Source organism: Homalodisca vitripennis, chromosome 5 (genome assembly GCF_021130785.1).
Source record: "Homalodisca vitripennis isolate AUS2020 chromosome 5, UT_GWSS_2.1, whole genome shotgun sequence".
NCBI lineage: Eukaryota > Metazoa > Arthropoda > Insecta > Hemiptera > Cicadellidae > Homalodisca > Homalodisca vitripennis.
This window is the reverse complement of record NC_060211.1, coordinates 171,644,977-171,660,413: the sequence shown is the minus strand read 5'-3', so window position 1 is coordinate 171,660,413 and position 15,437 is coordinate 171,644,977. Positions and strand designations below refer to the sequence as shown.

Sequence of the window (15,437 nt, the reverse complement as noted above, 5' to 3'; positions counted from 1 at the left end):
GGTGTACAGTTTAATGATAACAAAAATCGTCGTCCTAACTCAATCGAAAACCCCACGTTTACCTCAATCATTGAAGTCCAAATTAGTTGAAGTTCTAATCAGTAAAGTTTTTCAAGTGTATTATCCGACAGAAAGTGATTTTTTTCGATAATTATATACACGTTTTACAGTTTAATGACACCTAAAATCAACGTCGTAACTTAATTCTAAGCAGTCACTTTACGTCCCCACGACGAATTTGAACGAAGTGGTCGCTAATTTAAACTGTTCGCCGTGTTACGGTTCAGGTTACTTTGCGACGTCACGTGACCGCGCCCTATAGAAATACCGTGATTACACTACACTATTCGAAAGGCCGAGCCCAAAAGTATCGTTTGATACTTTATGATTTAAACGATAAGGACAATAATATTTTTAACAACGGTCACTTCAATCAGTGAAATCAATCAATTTAATGTTTGTATACAAGAGTAATGATAAACTGTCCTTTTTTTCCTGCCCCATGCTTTATTTTTTAATATGTCTTAAAATTTCGGGGGGGGGGGGGGGTCCGGGACCCCCCCCTTCGCTATGCCACTGTCATTGAATTAATGTAAAGAGACCAATTTTTAAATATTCACATTAAAAGCAGTTACTTACTCGGAGACTGCATATCCATGTATCCGCCAGGTGGAAGAGCATCGAGGGGTGATGAGGGGGTCGGAGGGGTAGGAGGGTTGTAAGGGATGGCTTGGCCCGGGACCTGGTAGTTGTCCAGGGGTGAGTGGAGGGGGAGGGGGAACGATGGAACATTGTAGACGAAGTTATCGCTGACAGATACGGGGAGGGAGGGGGGAATCTGATAGGAGTCGATGTTAGTGTACGGGTGGTGGGGGGAGCTGGGGAGGGAGGTGTTCGGAGGGGGAGTGTTCAGTACAGGGCGTGCAGTAGGAGGCACCGAGTACGTGTTGTTCAGTGGCCTCGGAAGAAGGTAGTTAGTGCAGTTAAAATCTGTAACATACAAGTTAGGGGTGACAAATTGTGGCGGGTGGCTTACAATAATTTTACATCTAAAGATCAAAACAATGTGAATGTCACACTATCCAATCAGATGACTAAAACAACCATTTACTACATGGAAGTGTATAACTTGACTCATTGGATTCAACATCTGAATTTTATGACATTTTGTACAGTTCAAAAACACAATTCAAAGGATTAACGTACATTACTCTCTATAAACTACTCTCATCCTTCAAAATTCTTTCATAAAATAGAGACTTATTATAAACTGACTTATATACGAGGATTGCTTGGGAATGTGTTTTGCCTTAATAAATCAAAAACAGTAGTTTCTTTTAGAGCTTTTTAACCCTTATAACGTCAGTATATCTTTTCACGACTTCCAGCAAACGGCACAATATTAAAAAAAAAAAAATTTTAATGTGTAAAGTTCATTTTTATTTTTACTTTCTATAATTTATTATGGTAAGTATAAAAAAGTAAAAATTTTAAAATTATCTTGTACGTACATATATTTATGGGACATTAAATTGTAGACATAAAAGTCAAAATAAAAGGCACACAAAATTGTATTAGCTAAACTATAAACATTACCAGACAATTATATAAATATAATTAAAATAAATTATATTTATAATAAATTATATATAATAAAATTAAAAATAAATAAAAAACCATATAAACAGAAAACACGACGAAGGAAACCGACTCAGCGATGGTTAGACACGCACTACCTGAAGCCAAACTGCAAACAAAAGCGCGCGCGCTGTACGGCGTCTGTGCCGTGTGGCGGGGAGAGAGTGTCTAGACACCGCGTCTATTGTTTCAAACAATGTAACGCGACAGCTATATTTTGACGCTTGACATAGGTCAATAACCCACACACATGGTTGACGCATACCGTTAGTGACATTGATCGGATTTAAAAGGAACTTAAATTTGCTATAGATGCAGTTTTGTATCGATGCGCCGTACCGCGTCTTTGCCGTTTGGAGATAGTTTGTCTATGCGCCATACGGCGTCTGTGACGTTATAAGGATTAAAACTGCTTAAAATTGCCTTTAACCCCAGAACTGGCAAGAAATAGTTGACTTGAACAGCAACAGTGGGTATCCTAAGTGAGCTATTGGCACGTCCAAGACATCAAGTTAGGATAGATGTGTGGCCTAAGACACTACCCTCAGACGCAGGAGTTAGGCTTTGAGTCTGGGGTTCGATTCCTGCATCTTGACATTAGGAATGTTTGCGGCATGGTGTGTACTTATGCATTTTTAGTCTTTACTATTTTAAAAAGCCCCACTTGATTTATGTTTGATTAGACGATCTGTAGCTATAGATCGCCACCCATTCGGCAAGCAGATGCCTCGGCAACTAACTTTCCAAATGACCTTCGAAATGGAAAGGTAGTAAACTTTGATAATTTTTGGAATGTAAACATAATTTGTTTGCAAAATTTCTCTACAAAAAATATCTTATCCTCTTCAGTAGAAATTATAATCTACTGTTTTTATCAAAATTTATATAAAAATTATTGAAAACTGCCCGATTAGATCTTTTTCAAATAAAAGAATTGATAGGTATGTGGCACATTGATTAAAATTAATGTAACATACCGAAAACATATCACATATTGGAATACTTACTTAATACCAAATCATTTGCTTGCTTCTCAGACATGCCCTTGAGGTAGCTGTACATGCTCGAGAGTTCTGTCATTTGCTGACCGAACGAACAGGACCAGCAATGGAACAAAACATACTTCATTTAGATTTTTCACAGTGTTATCACTTCACTATCACTAAGTTTTCTTGAAGTGTTTTATCTTAATAACAAAAAAGTAAATGGTACATCTTAACAAGCATTAGATATGTCTATGTTATTGTTGGAAGCGAGTTGTTGAACTCCTATAAAAAAATCTTGAAGGTATTGAACAAAGGTATGAAAATAAAGCATTAAAAGGTATGAATTGATTTGCAATAATAAATATTATTAAACTTATAAAGGAGATGAATGACAATATAACTAATTATCACCTGATTCAAATTTTAAAATGTGCAATAAAATTTTTATAACCAATAAAATAATTACCTGTTTATTACAATAAATACACATTATTATTAATATGAATTACAATATGCATACCAATTACATGTGATGCACATATTTACAACTAATACTAAAATAGTAAAGAAGTGAGGGAAGTGTAATGCTCTATGAAAAACAGACAGGTGTGTACGGACATGACAGTCAGCTCCAAATACGTTGAAATGTTATCAAGGAAAATTCCAGAGCAATCACAAGTTTAGTGATATATAAATGAAAAAATGGCTTTATTAAAGCGGCAGAGTTTGCGGCCTATCAAGCCCTTCCTCCCACTCAACTTTAATTAATCAGAGGAGTCTGCAGAGAACTGCATCCTGAGATTGAGTGAAAAACCTGTTAGGGATTTCAAAACCTAATGAAAAATTTTATATGTGTTCCGTTACCACTCTTGGTCTCTCTCTACCCATAGGAGGTTTATACCTTCCAGTTGAACGTACGTTGGGTACAACAAAAACCGATGTATCATTTAAATCTGGGCAACCTTATGGATTTCCGGGAGCCGAACATCACTAACCGCAAATGTCCAAGATATTGAGGTGTAAGGGTTGATCGATAGGTCTAGTCTACTGCGGGAGGATGAATGTTGGTGGGGTTCGTTGAGGCTCTAATTATCATAGGTTCTTGCTAGCCTCAACAAGGGTGTGCCACCACCTGCCTGCTTTGACTGGAGAGGCTGGTTCAGAGATGACTTCCCCTCCTTCAAAGGTGCATGACTATGGTGTAATGCATGCTATCCCTAGTCATGGATCTGAACAGAAGACGGCCCCTATCTCCAACCTTACCCATCCTGAATATCCTTTCACTCCGGAAACAAGTGCAAAGATCCTTTTAAGACTAACTGTAATGAGAGGTTTTTCATCTTCCCCCAAAAGTACAAAAAGTTCTCTTTTACTAATGCTAAATAAAAATACTCTCAAATAAGTAGACATTACCAGGAATCCCTTGAGAGTGTTGGCCAGCCTGGAGTGGCCTGCGCGCTCGGCCATGTCGGCTGGAGTCAGCTGGCAGGTGTTGCGCAGTTGGCTGGCCTGCTCACCGCCAGGACATTCCAGTAGCTGCCACGTCAGCTTCTCCAGTCCGTACCTCGCCGCAAAATGTAACAGAGTCGGATACTCCTCACAGCCTGATGGATAAGTCATGGATGAGATCATGTTGTATTCTCATAGGAGTAATGTAAGGTACAAGAAATGTAAGGAGTGTAATGTACTCACTCCCGTGATGTCGCAAGCCGGTGGGTCTAAGCAGGTTGAAGTGTGGTGGCAGATTTTGCTGAAACGCTGCTGCCAGGAATATATCCAACTGTTCTCTATCTCCTGGACTTATTCCCAAGGTCTGCAAAATTCCACGTTAAATATAGAAAAACAAATAATCCATAACATGCTGGTAATTAATTTGAAAAATTTGTAGTTTACCGTCAATTTATTCTTTGAACTTATTTAAAAATATTTAAACTCTATTTTAAAAACATTTATGAATAGAATTATTTACGTACTATAAAATATTAATCTAATGTATTTTTTTTTTTTTTTTAGATTTGAAATAGTAAACAACTGTGAAAAAAAAACTGTCTTAAAATGAACAAAAAAACCATTAGTTATTGATCACTGTTACTAAAGTAATAGTTGATATTCTTTCAATTTCAACGTCTGTGCACACGATTTTCAAAAATATCAGCATAAAATTCTGGCATCTGTTTATATGAATGTTTAACAAATTTATTTTAACCCTATACGTGACACACTACAGAGATAGGGGCACAGTATTTTAGGTCAATCATTCAAGTATTTAAAAAATTATTTTAACAACAAGTAATTTCCCAAATATAACATATTATATAATATATTATTTTACTGATACAAGAACAATGAATTATGTTATAATTGAATTACTTTATTAAAAAAATATTATGGAGTACAATTTTAATACTTAACAAGCTCTATTTTTATTATTTAAAGAATTACAATAAATTATTACAATTGCATGAAAGTAAATCTTGTACAATAGGGAATTAAAAATCTTTAACTTTTTAAAAAGTTAATATGCGTCTCAGGAAATGAATTGATGTTAGAAAACAAACCATCGCTGGTATCAATGAAAACAAATACAATTTTTTTAAATATAGCTGAGGGCACTCTAAAATTAAAAATTATAACATCTTATTGAAAACCAGACCTAATAATAGCTGTCAGGTAGAACTTTGCTAACATTTATTTTTAATCTTTGTCCAAAGTTTTTTTTTAGGATGAGAAGTTTAAAAAGGTAATAAGATTTGGACATTTGCTATTCTTATATGTTAAAAAATGTATAACATATAGGACTTAAATTTTGCACCAGCTGATTGTTTTAACTCTCTAGATAACAAAAAACAATCACTTTATGGACCAACTTAAGTATCAAAAAACAACTTATTTGTGCAGTATGATATAAAGAAATATATACTTACAAGTAAGTGGCATGTCTAAATATTTTATTAGTTAAAACTCGTGTTTTACCTGGCACATGAACTGGAGAGGGTCGTCGGTGGCACGGAGGAGCTGATCAAGTTCTCTCATACGGCTCTCGCACTTGACCAGGCGGTGGCCGAGTGTCTTGCCGTTCTTCTCCACTGCCACCGTCACCAGCATTGACACTTGCAGGCATGTCGCTGTGGGCACACCACAACAACGTAACTTAATGAAGAACTTAATGATTAGTAACTTTTGAAGAAGATGTAAGAACGAAATTTCACTTGTTTCCAATTAATTATCCCCTTTGTATAATTTTAAGTTCTTTTTCTACGTACTTAGTTTTTTTAATCTTTGTGGGAAAGCCAATGGCCTCACAGTCTAAGACATTGGACTTTGGACCTGAACTTGTAGGATCTAAGTTAGAGATAGCGCGTTCAAATCCTGTCTGTGACCAAAGCACTTTTTATCAGTACCATCGACCAACTATTCGCCTTATTCTGTCTGATAAGATCCTAGCACAGGCCAATTGCCCATGGGACGGGTAGAATAAGGAATAAAAGGGGTTCAGTTTCTTCTTTTTTTATAAAAAAAGAGTTTTAAATTTGAGCTAGTCACTCTCTAAATTTAAATATAGCTTAAACCCAAAAAATTTTTAAAAAGAACCTGCAAAAAGGCATGTAATTAGCCATTACAAAAGTCATTAGCAAGACGTCTGGACAGCCTGTTGTCTCTTTGGTAATAACTAAGAAATTAACACGATGAATGGCCCACCAATAGCTGCACAAACCTTGATTCTGTGACTCATGTTCGATAATAAATAGTTGTTCATCAATTCATGATTCACACAATAATAATACATTTATGCAAGTCTTAAATTAATTATGCATGGAACAAATTAATTGAAATACATGAATACTGGGATCAATTCTACTGGTTTATACAATCTTCTAAAGTTGAACCCACCACTGGGCACAGCAAAAACCGATGTGTCAAATCTGGGGAGCTATCAAGGATGTGGTTCAGCACATCACTAACCACAAATATTGAGATTCTGGTGTTGGGCAGTTCGATAGAACTCTATCTACTGTGGAAGATGACTTTTGGAGTTGGTGGAGTTCGTTGTCCTAACTACCAGAGGTTCTTGCTAGCCTCAACAAAGGTGTCCACCCCCTGCCTGTTTTGACATTGTACAGAGGCTGGTTCAGAGCTGGCCCCCTTCTTTTGAGGGGACATCACTTTGAGATTAGTGCCCTAATCCTTCCTCATGGATCTCGATAGGAGGCGGCCCCTACCTCCAACCTTACCCATCCTGAATATTGTCACTCACAAGCAGCGCTGGTTCTTATAGGACTAAGTGCAATTTATAAGCTTCTTATCCTAAGAGAACAAAAAAACTAATTGAAATACACAAATACTGGCTATCAGTGATTGATTCCACTTGTTTAAAAAATCTGATCTGAAGTGTATACAATAAAACCCTGATAACATAAATCTCAAAGGAACCCATAGCAGTTCGAGCTCAAGGAATTTGTGGTTCACCTTACAGAGGTAAAAATGAGATAACTGTTTTAGTGTTCAGCTCATTACTGAGCTGAGACGAGTTTTCGCCTTAGATGATAAGAAATTCACATTCATGAAATGGCAGAGTCAATTATTTTTATACTAGCACAAAATTTGAAAATATAATTTTGGGAAACTCATAAGCATAATATAACAATAACTTTAAAAAATCTATTTAGGAATTTTATACAATTTTGTACAGTGACTTTTCATTATATTATATATTAATGAAACAAATAAAAAATACTAAAATAAACAAAACAGGCAATCACACATTCTTATAACAATAATAAATCATTTCATAGCAATATGACATCTTAAAAATTAACTTTTGAGACATTTTTGTTCACTTAAACGGAACATTCCTTTTTGCTACAATCAGGAATCATTAAATCTGTACTGGAAAAATGTCACTCATAAAAAGAACACACATTACGATTGCTTGACAATTTTTAATTGACATTACCTGGTACTGCGAACTGGAGTGTGTACGGGTTACGTTTCTTGAACGAAGTTACTTCAATCTTCTGGCCATTTTTGTCAATACTGATCTGTACATTGTCTGTAGACTCTAGAGGATCTACAAGGAGAATTAGCAGCTTGTTCTGGCCCTGCAGACAAACATGAATAAACCAATATTTTTATATTTCACTCAAATTAAAGTAACTTGCCTTATTTTTATACAAGTAGTTGTAGTCGTATTTTTTTACATTCAAGTAGTAATCAATCATAGGATATTTCTTTAAAAATCATTAATTTAATACTCTCAGTAATACGAAATACAGTAGCCTATGTTCAATGGATATTCCTTATACAACAAGTATTAGGCTTTGAGTTTCTATATTTCCAACACTCATCTGTTGTATAGATTGAGTTAAAAATCTGGATACATCCTAATAAAAGTCAAACGATGCAAGAAAATCATAATGATGTCTGTAGGTGGAGTATGCCAACAGCAATGACATCTTGAAATCCACCTTTAGATTTTGGATTTTGAACTGCCTCATTCTCAGTAAAGCATATGTTAAATCGGTTTTAAGATTTTTTTTACAAGTTTTAGCCTTCTAAAGCTATAGCAGGCTGTAACTCATACAAAAATAAAGATACCTTAAAAGAAATGTCTCTGGTATTCCTGAAAACGAGACAGTTAAAAATAATAAGCCATATGACCTCCTTCTCATCGAAAAAATTCCACCTAAGTCCAAGATGGCAGATTCGAAGATGACCACTGCTATCTTCGCTGCTCCTAAAAGTAGCACCCACACCTACAGACCAGATTCCATGATGATTCCTTTCACCATTCAACTTTTATGGGAATGTATCCAGACTTTTGTCTCACTCTGTATAATCTCAGAAAAGCACTGTCACTGTCACTTTACTTGTCACTGTGCAGTTGGGCATCCATTACATGTTATTCACTGGCAATCTCATCTCTATCAGTCTGAAAACTCAATTTGTCATCTATGGTTTTGAAGGTAACGTTCCTGTCCTGGTAGGTTATGCCTTTGAAAACTTGTTACACAACTACTAACTATGTCTCCTAATATTGAATTAATATATCATTCTGTTTTAAAACGTTATCTTGTAAGTTTCTTCTATGAATAACCTTATATATTAACCTACAAGAGGCAGGTTAGTGTTGATTACTCTGGAAACTCCAAGTATAAATCAAAACTTTGTTGAAAATGCCTACTATTTACTGATACAATTTGACCCAAGATTTACTAACCACTTTTATCTTCTTGGGCAGGACAGAGAAGTGGGCCTTGTTGTCATCCTTGTGTATCTGACTGATAGCCTGCTGCAGCTGCCACGAGCGACTCAGGATGTCCATGGCCGTTCCCAGGAAGTCTCCAACAAACATGGGGTCCTGGTCCTTCACCACCTGGCGCTGCCATTGGTCATAGCAGAGCAGTGCTACCAACAGCAGAAAACATAATTAAAATACTACACACTATGTGTGAAAATGAGTTTGTTTCACTATCACATGTAAACTATTCAAACAATTGTACTGAAATTTTACACTGACATTCGTAGGTCCCTGGTATGAATATAGGCATATTCTTATTTTGAAAATCTCTCCAGGCTATGACCCACGAGTCTCTAAGTTGTATTACAGCAGACAAATATTATTAATTGAAAGAGCCTGTCAAATGAAATCAACTGTTCCGTGTCAATATTGTTTTATGACAGCACAATCAAACGTTTAACTAATTTAACCACTATTTTCAATTTGTTTACATTTATATAGTATAAAAACATAGAGTAAGCTTCATAGTAACAACACTTCTTATTTCAACCTTTTCTGCAACTGCTGTTGAGCACAGAGTAAGAAAATATCCAGAAAAGAAAGTTTGAGCAAATATGTAAATATGGTCAGTACTGTAATGCTGATATGAAAGACAAAGTTAGTGACTTTTACTATAAATTTAAAGACTGTTATTAAAACCCATCTTAGTTGCTTTTAGACAGAAGTAGGCTTCTCAGACTTGTGTATGTATATTTATTTTCTTTCTTGGGAAAGAAGGTAAAATCTACTATGGAATAAAAAAATACCACGACCAGAGTAAATTACAATGGTCATTAACATACACTTTTTTATGTGGGCAGTGTACAGGGAGCAAGGTTTGTGTATTTATGAATACGTATTTTATGTATCTACACTATACGTATGTGTGTGCTTTTTGCAAGCTATATATCTGAGTCATAAACTTAAAACTTATCAGCAATGTGGGTCGACCTAACTTTTTTCAACGACTCGTACCCACGTACAGGCTTGCCTATGTGGGTACTTTTTCCATATATTTTAAGAAATTTTTATGTTTTAATCATATTTTAAAATGCTATAGTATAAATTAATCTATTATCAAATTGTAATTTCTTTATTTGAAAAAATAAGGTTTTTTAAATATATTTCCTTGGTCAAGGATAAATCAACATTGGCATCAAAAATATAATTCACTCGAACCAGAAGTACACACATACCTACACATGCAAATCCTACAAAATTGCGTGCAAAGCTACAGGCTAGTACAAGATAATTATAAATTACTTTTATTTCCACATAAATATTTTAACAATTCCTAATTTATTTGATCTTGAGATCTGTAAAGAGATCAGCATTTATCACAAGGACGCAGCTGACCTGTACGATGTTGCATGGTGATAGAGTCATCGGTGACCCCAAGCAGCATGGCCAGCACGTGCCCTGGCTGCAGCAGCGTGTTGAGTCTCACCGCAGTGGCCAGTCCGCCGGCCACACACTGCAGGAACACAGGGCAGAGGATCACCAGCTGCAGGCGGGCCTTGAATATTGCATCGTGCTGCGACAGTGCTGTCACCCCACTGAGCACATCCTCTAAGCCCACACACAGCAGTCTGGAACAGGCAGGGCACACAAGTTCAACACAACTGTTTATTAGGTAAACAAAAATTCAACACATCTGTTTTCTAGGACAAAAAAAGTTCAACTCAAGTGTACTCTAGGAGCACAAAAGTTCAACTCAAACTGTTTCTATGACACAAAAGTTCAACACAACTGTTTATTCATAGGGGACAATAAACGGTTTCAACCTCAACTGTTTTCTAGACACAACGTTCAACCTCAGACTGTTTTCTTCTAGGACACAAAAATTCAACTTCAAACTGTTTCTTTCTAGGACACAATAAGTTTCATAACCTCAACTATTATATAGGAAACAAAAATTGCAAACTCAACTGTTTTTCTAGGACACAAAAAGTTCAACTCAAGTGTCCTCCTAGGACAACAAAGGTTTTCAACTCAACTGTTTCTAGGACAACAAAAGTTCCAACACACTCTGTTTTTTCTAGGATCACAAAAGTTCAACTCAAGCTGTTCCAGGACAACAAAATGGTTTCAACCTCAAACTGTTCTAGGACACAAAAATTCAACTCAACTGTTTTCTAGGACACAAAAGTTCCAAACTCAACTGTTCTATGAGGAATACAAAGAAGTCAACACATCTGTTTCTAGGACAAAAAAATGTTCAACTCATGTGTCTACTAGGGACACCAAAAGATCTCAACACTCAACTTGTTTCTAGGACACCAAAAAGTTTCAACCACAACTGTTTCTTCTAGGACACAAAAGGTTCAACACAAAACTGTTTCTAGGAACAAACAAAAATTCAACTCAACTGATTTCTAGAGCACACAAAAGTTTCTATACCTCAACAGTTTAATAGGAAACAAAAATTCAACACAATCTGGTTTCTAGGAACTAAAAAACGTTCAACTCAGGAAGTGTTTCTCTAGGACACAAAAGTTCAAACTCAAATGTAACTGTTTTTCTAGGGACACAAAAGATTCAACACATCTGTTTTTCTAGGACACACAAAGTTCAACTCAACTGTTTCCTAAGGACACAAAAGTTCAACTCAACTGTTTCTTAGGACACACAAAAATTCAACTCAACTGATTCTAAGGACACAAAAGTTCAAACGTCAACTGTATTTATTAGGAAAACAAAAATTCAAACCACTCCTGTTTCTAGGGACAAAAAAAGTTCAACTCAAGTGGTCTCTAGGACACAAAAAAGTTCAACCTCAACTGTTTCTAGGAGGGATCACAAAAGTTTCAACACATCTGTTTCTAGGACAAACAAAAGTTTCAACTCAACTGTTTCTTCTAGGGACACAAAAGTTCAACTCAACTTGTTTCTTCTAGGACACCAAAAGATTCAACTCAATCTGATTTCTAAGACACAAAAAGGTTCAACTTCATCTGTGTTTCTAAGACACAAAAAGTTCAACTCAAACTGTTTTCTAGGACACAAAATTCCAACTCAACTGTTTCTAGGACACCCAAAAGTTCACTCAACTCTTTTATAGGGAAACCAAAAATTCAAACTCAACTGGTTTCTAGGACACCAAAAGGTTCAACTCATAGTGTCTCTAAGGGACACAAAGGTTCAACTTCATCAACTGTTTCTAGGACACACACAAAAGTTCAAACACATCTGTTTCTAGCACACAAAAGTTCTACTCAACTGTTTTCTAGGACACAAAGGTTTCAGCAACTCAACTGTTTCTAGTGACACAAAAATTCAACTCAACTGTTTTTCTAGGACACAAAAGTTCAACCTCAAACTGTTTATAGGAAAACTAAAAATTCCAACACATCTGTTTTCTAGGACAAATAAAAGTTCAACTCAAGAGTACTCTAGGAACACAAAAAGTTCAACTCAACTGTTTCTAGGACAACAAAAAGTTCAACACAACTGTTTCTAGGACAAAAATGTTCAACCTCAACTGTTTTCTAGGAACACAAAAATTCAACTCAACTGATTCTAGGACACTAAAAAGTTCAAACTCAACTGTTTATAGGGATAACAAAAAATTTCAACACATCTGTTTCTAGGACAAAAAAAGTTCAACTCAAGTGTCTCTATAGGACACATAAGTTCCAACTTCAACTGGTTTTCTAGGACAACAAAAAGTTCAACTCAACACTGTTTTGCTAGGACACAAAAAGTTTCAACTCAACTGTTTGCTAGGACACAAAAAATTCAACTCAACTGTTTCTAGGACACAAAAGTTCAACTCATTAACTCTTTTATAGGAAACAATATTCAACTCAACAGTTTCTAGGACACAAAAAAGTTCAACTCAAGTGTATCTCTAGGACATCAAAGGTTCAACTCAACTGTTTCTAGGACACAAAAGTTTCAACAACATCTGTTTCATAGGACACCAAAAGTATCAACTCAACCCTTTGTTTTTTTTTTTTTTTTTTTTTTATTTTTGGTTTTTTTTTTTCTAGGACACAAAGGTTCAACTCAAAAACTGTTTCCTAGGACACAAAAATTTTTTTTTTCAACTCAACTGTTTCTTAGGACAAACAAAAGGTTCAACTCAACTGATTTTCTAGGACAAAAAAGTACAACTCAAGTACTCTAGGACACAAAAGTTCAATGCTCAAAACTCGTTTCCCTCTAGGACTACACAAAAGTTCAACACAGACTGATTTCTAGGACAAAAAGGATCAAAATCAACTGTTTCTTAGGACACAAAAAATTCAACTCAACTGATTCTAGGGAACACACAACAGTTCAACCTCAACATCTTTATAGGAAACCAAAAATTCAAACAACATCTGTTTCTAGGACCAAGAAAAGTTCAACGTCAAGTGTCTCTAGGACACAAGAAGTTCAATCTCAACTGTTTCTATGGACACAAAAGTTCAACACACACTAATCCTGTTTTCTACGGAACCACAAAAGTTCAACCTCATCTGTTTCTAGAGACACAAAAGTTCAACCTCAACTGTTTCTATAGGACACAAAAATTCAATCTCAAACTGTTATTCTAAGACACAAAACTACTTCAACTCAACTGTTTCTAAGACACAAAAGTTTCAACTCACTGTTTCTAGGACAACACAAAAATTCAAAACTCAACTGTTATTCTAGGACAGACAAAAGTTCAACTCAACTGTTTATAGGAAACCAAAAAATTCAACTCAACTGTTTGCTAGGACACAACAAGTTCAACATCGACTGTTTCTAGGAACCACAAACGGATCCAAGCTCAACTGTTTTCTAAGACAACAAAAGTTTCAACTCAACTGTTTCTATCGTTCTCGTGAATGTTCAGTAAAGTGAATTAAAAATATTCTGAGTATGGCAATAAGCGATTGCATCTCATTATTTCTGAAATTCAATCATCGATAACTACTTAGATCAGCTTGCTGTCAGGAAGCACAGACAAATAAACACACAAAGCGGCGTAACTAGGGCTTGGTTTTTGGAGGGACGAATCTGATTGAAGGGCATACTACACCAGGATATGTGGAATAAATATAAATTTAAGTAAATGAGATAAACGTTAGATAAAAGTATATTTTCATGAAAGTTTGACTATTGTTGCATATCCATTTAAAACTTTTTGAGTTTATGGAGGTTCTAAACTTCTCATACCCCACTCCTTAAGTTACACTACTGAACACACAAACATTAAATCTACAAATATTTTAGCAATAGTTAGAATAAAAAACGCTAGTACTAAGCTTGGAGATGCAACAGTCTTGGATCCAATTATGATTCTAATTTGAGCACTTTCTGACAACTACAATTCATTTAGTATTGCAGTGATACTCCTCATTCTGTTTTATTAGATATTTGCCAATGTTTTAAATCCATGGGGACAGAGTGGATGGAATAGAAGAAAAGAGATCTTCTTTCCCTTGTTACAGTAAAAACTGTTGGAATAAACCAACTTAATCCAAAAATGAGTTTGATTAGAGTTGATGGGGTTGGAATAGTATAAACCACACAGGAATTTTTCAGTTAAATGGGTCTGATGATGTTGTTCATTGAACACGAAAGGCCTCACAAAAACAAAATTTCATAATTATTGGAGTGTTTGTTTTAATAAATTAAGTATTTGATTCCAATATGAAAAAGCTGGTAGAATGTAACCACACAGGATATTATGCTTTGATCATTTATTTTTGAATTACTAAAAGACTTTTCTTAAATTTGAATCAAAACAAGAATTGACTATAATATTTATTCTACACAAAATCCTGTGCTATTAAAAAATGCCATTAACGTTGGAAGAAATAAAATAAGTGGCAAGAAGTAATTAGGGTACTCAGCTAGCATTTCCAACAGTTTACTTAAAATTGGGAATCAGCCAAAAAATGTATAATTAACATGAAAATTTACTGTTTTAATCAATCAAATTATGTGCTAAAACTTTTTAAATTATTGTTATATCATCCTGATTTTTTCAGAAATTCCGTTACAAAGTTTATTAAGTAACCCAATACTAACTTGAAGGGTGGTCTCGAGCGTTCCTTGGCAACCTGTTGGAAGCAAGTGGTGAGGTAGGAGACCCATAGAGCTGCAGCCTCACTAGCTTTGCTGGAGATGATCACGAATGTCCAGTAGCTCAGACCCCTTCGTCACTGGAACATCATAAATCATCATGAGCAAGACGTGATCTAAACATACATATCTTTACACAGTGTTGTACATTTAAACTCTGGCTTCAAACATACGGTATTACGATACTAGCAGGTTGCTAGTTGCAATATGTTTGTTGCCTTTGTTTAACAAATTTGCTTGCACAAGCTGAATATTCACTCCTTAGTTATGACACTATACTACATGGAAGCTAAAGTGCTAAAATGTTTTAAGCGCATTGACTCCCACCAACTGTAAAATGGGATCCTTCTTTAGACATCTGAATGTAAGGGACATGAAACCAGTTGATATTCATGTCATTGAGAAATTGTTTTGCTTTGTAATAATGGTCCTCCATACTTAGCTAATGCCATTCAATAATCAAATCAGCTGATTGG

The 15,437-nt window shown here is 35.4% G+C and overlaps 1 protein-coding gene across 1 annotated transcript in view; it reads right to left on the bottom strand.

Annotated features, from left to right (window-relative positions):
- Positions 1 to 15,038, bottom strand: part of LOC124363718 (phosphoinositide 3-kinase adapter protein 1-like) — a gene marked incomplete at its 5' end in the record, with an annotated part of 29,552 nt that extends 14,514 nt beyond the window's left edge. Inside the window, 9 exon segments of the mRNA XM_046818980.1 lie at positions 640 to 990; positions 2,646 to 2,721; positions 4,038 to 4,228; positions 4,317 to 4,437; positions 5,598 to 5,749; positions 7,579 to 7,723; positions 8,842 to 9,029; positions 10,258 to 10,490; positions 14,908 to 15,038. Of these exon segments, the coding sequence (XP_046674936.1) occupies positions 640 to 990; positions 2,646 to 2,721; positions 4,038 to 4,228; positions 4,317 to 4,437; positions 5,598 to 5,749; positions 7,579 to 7,723; positions 8,842 to 9,029; positions 10,258 to 10,490; positions 14,908 to 15,038 (1,588 nt within the window).
- Between the last annotated feature and the right edge of the window lie 399 nt (positions 15,039 to 15,437).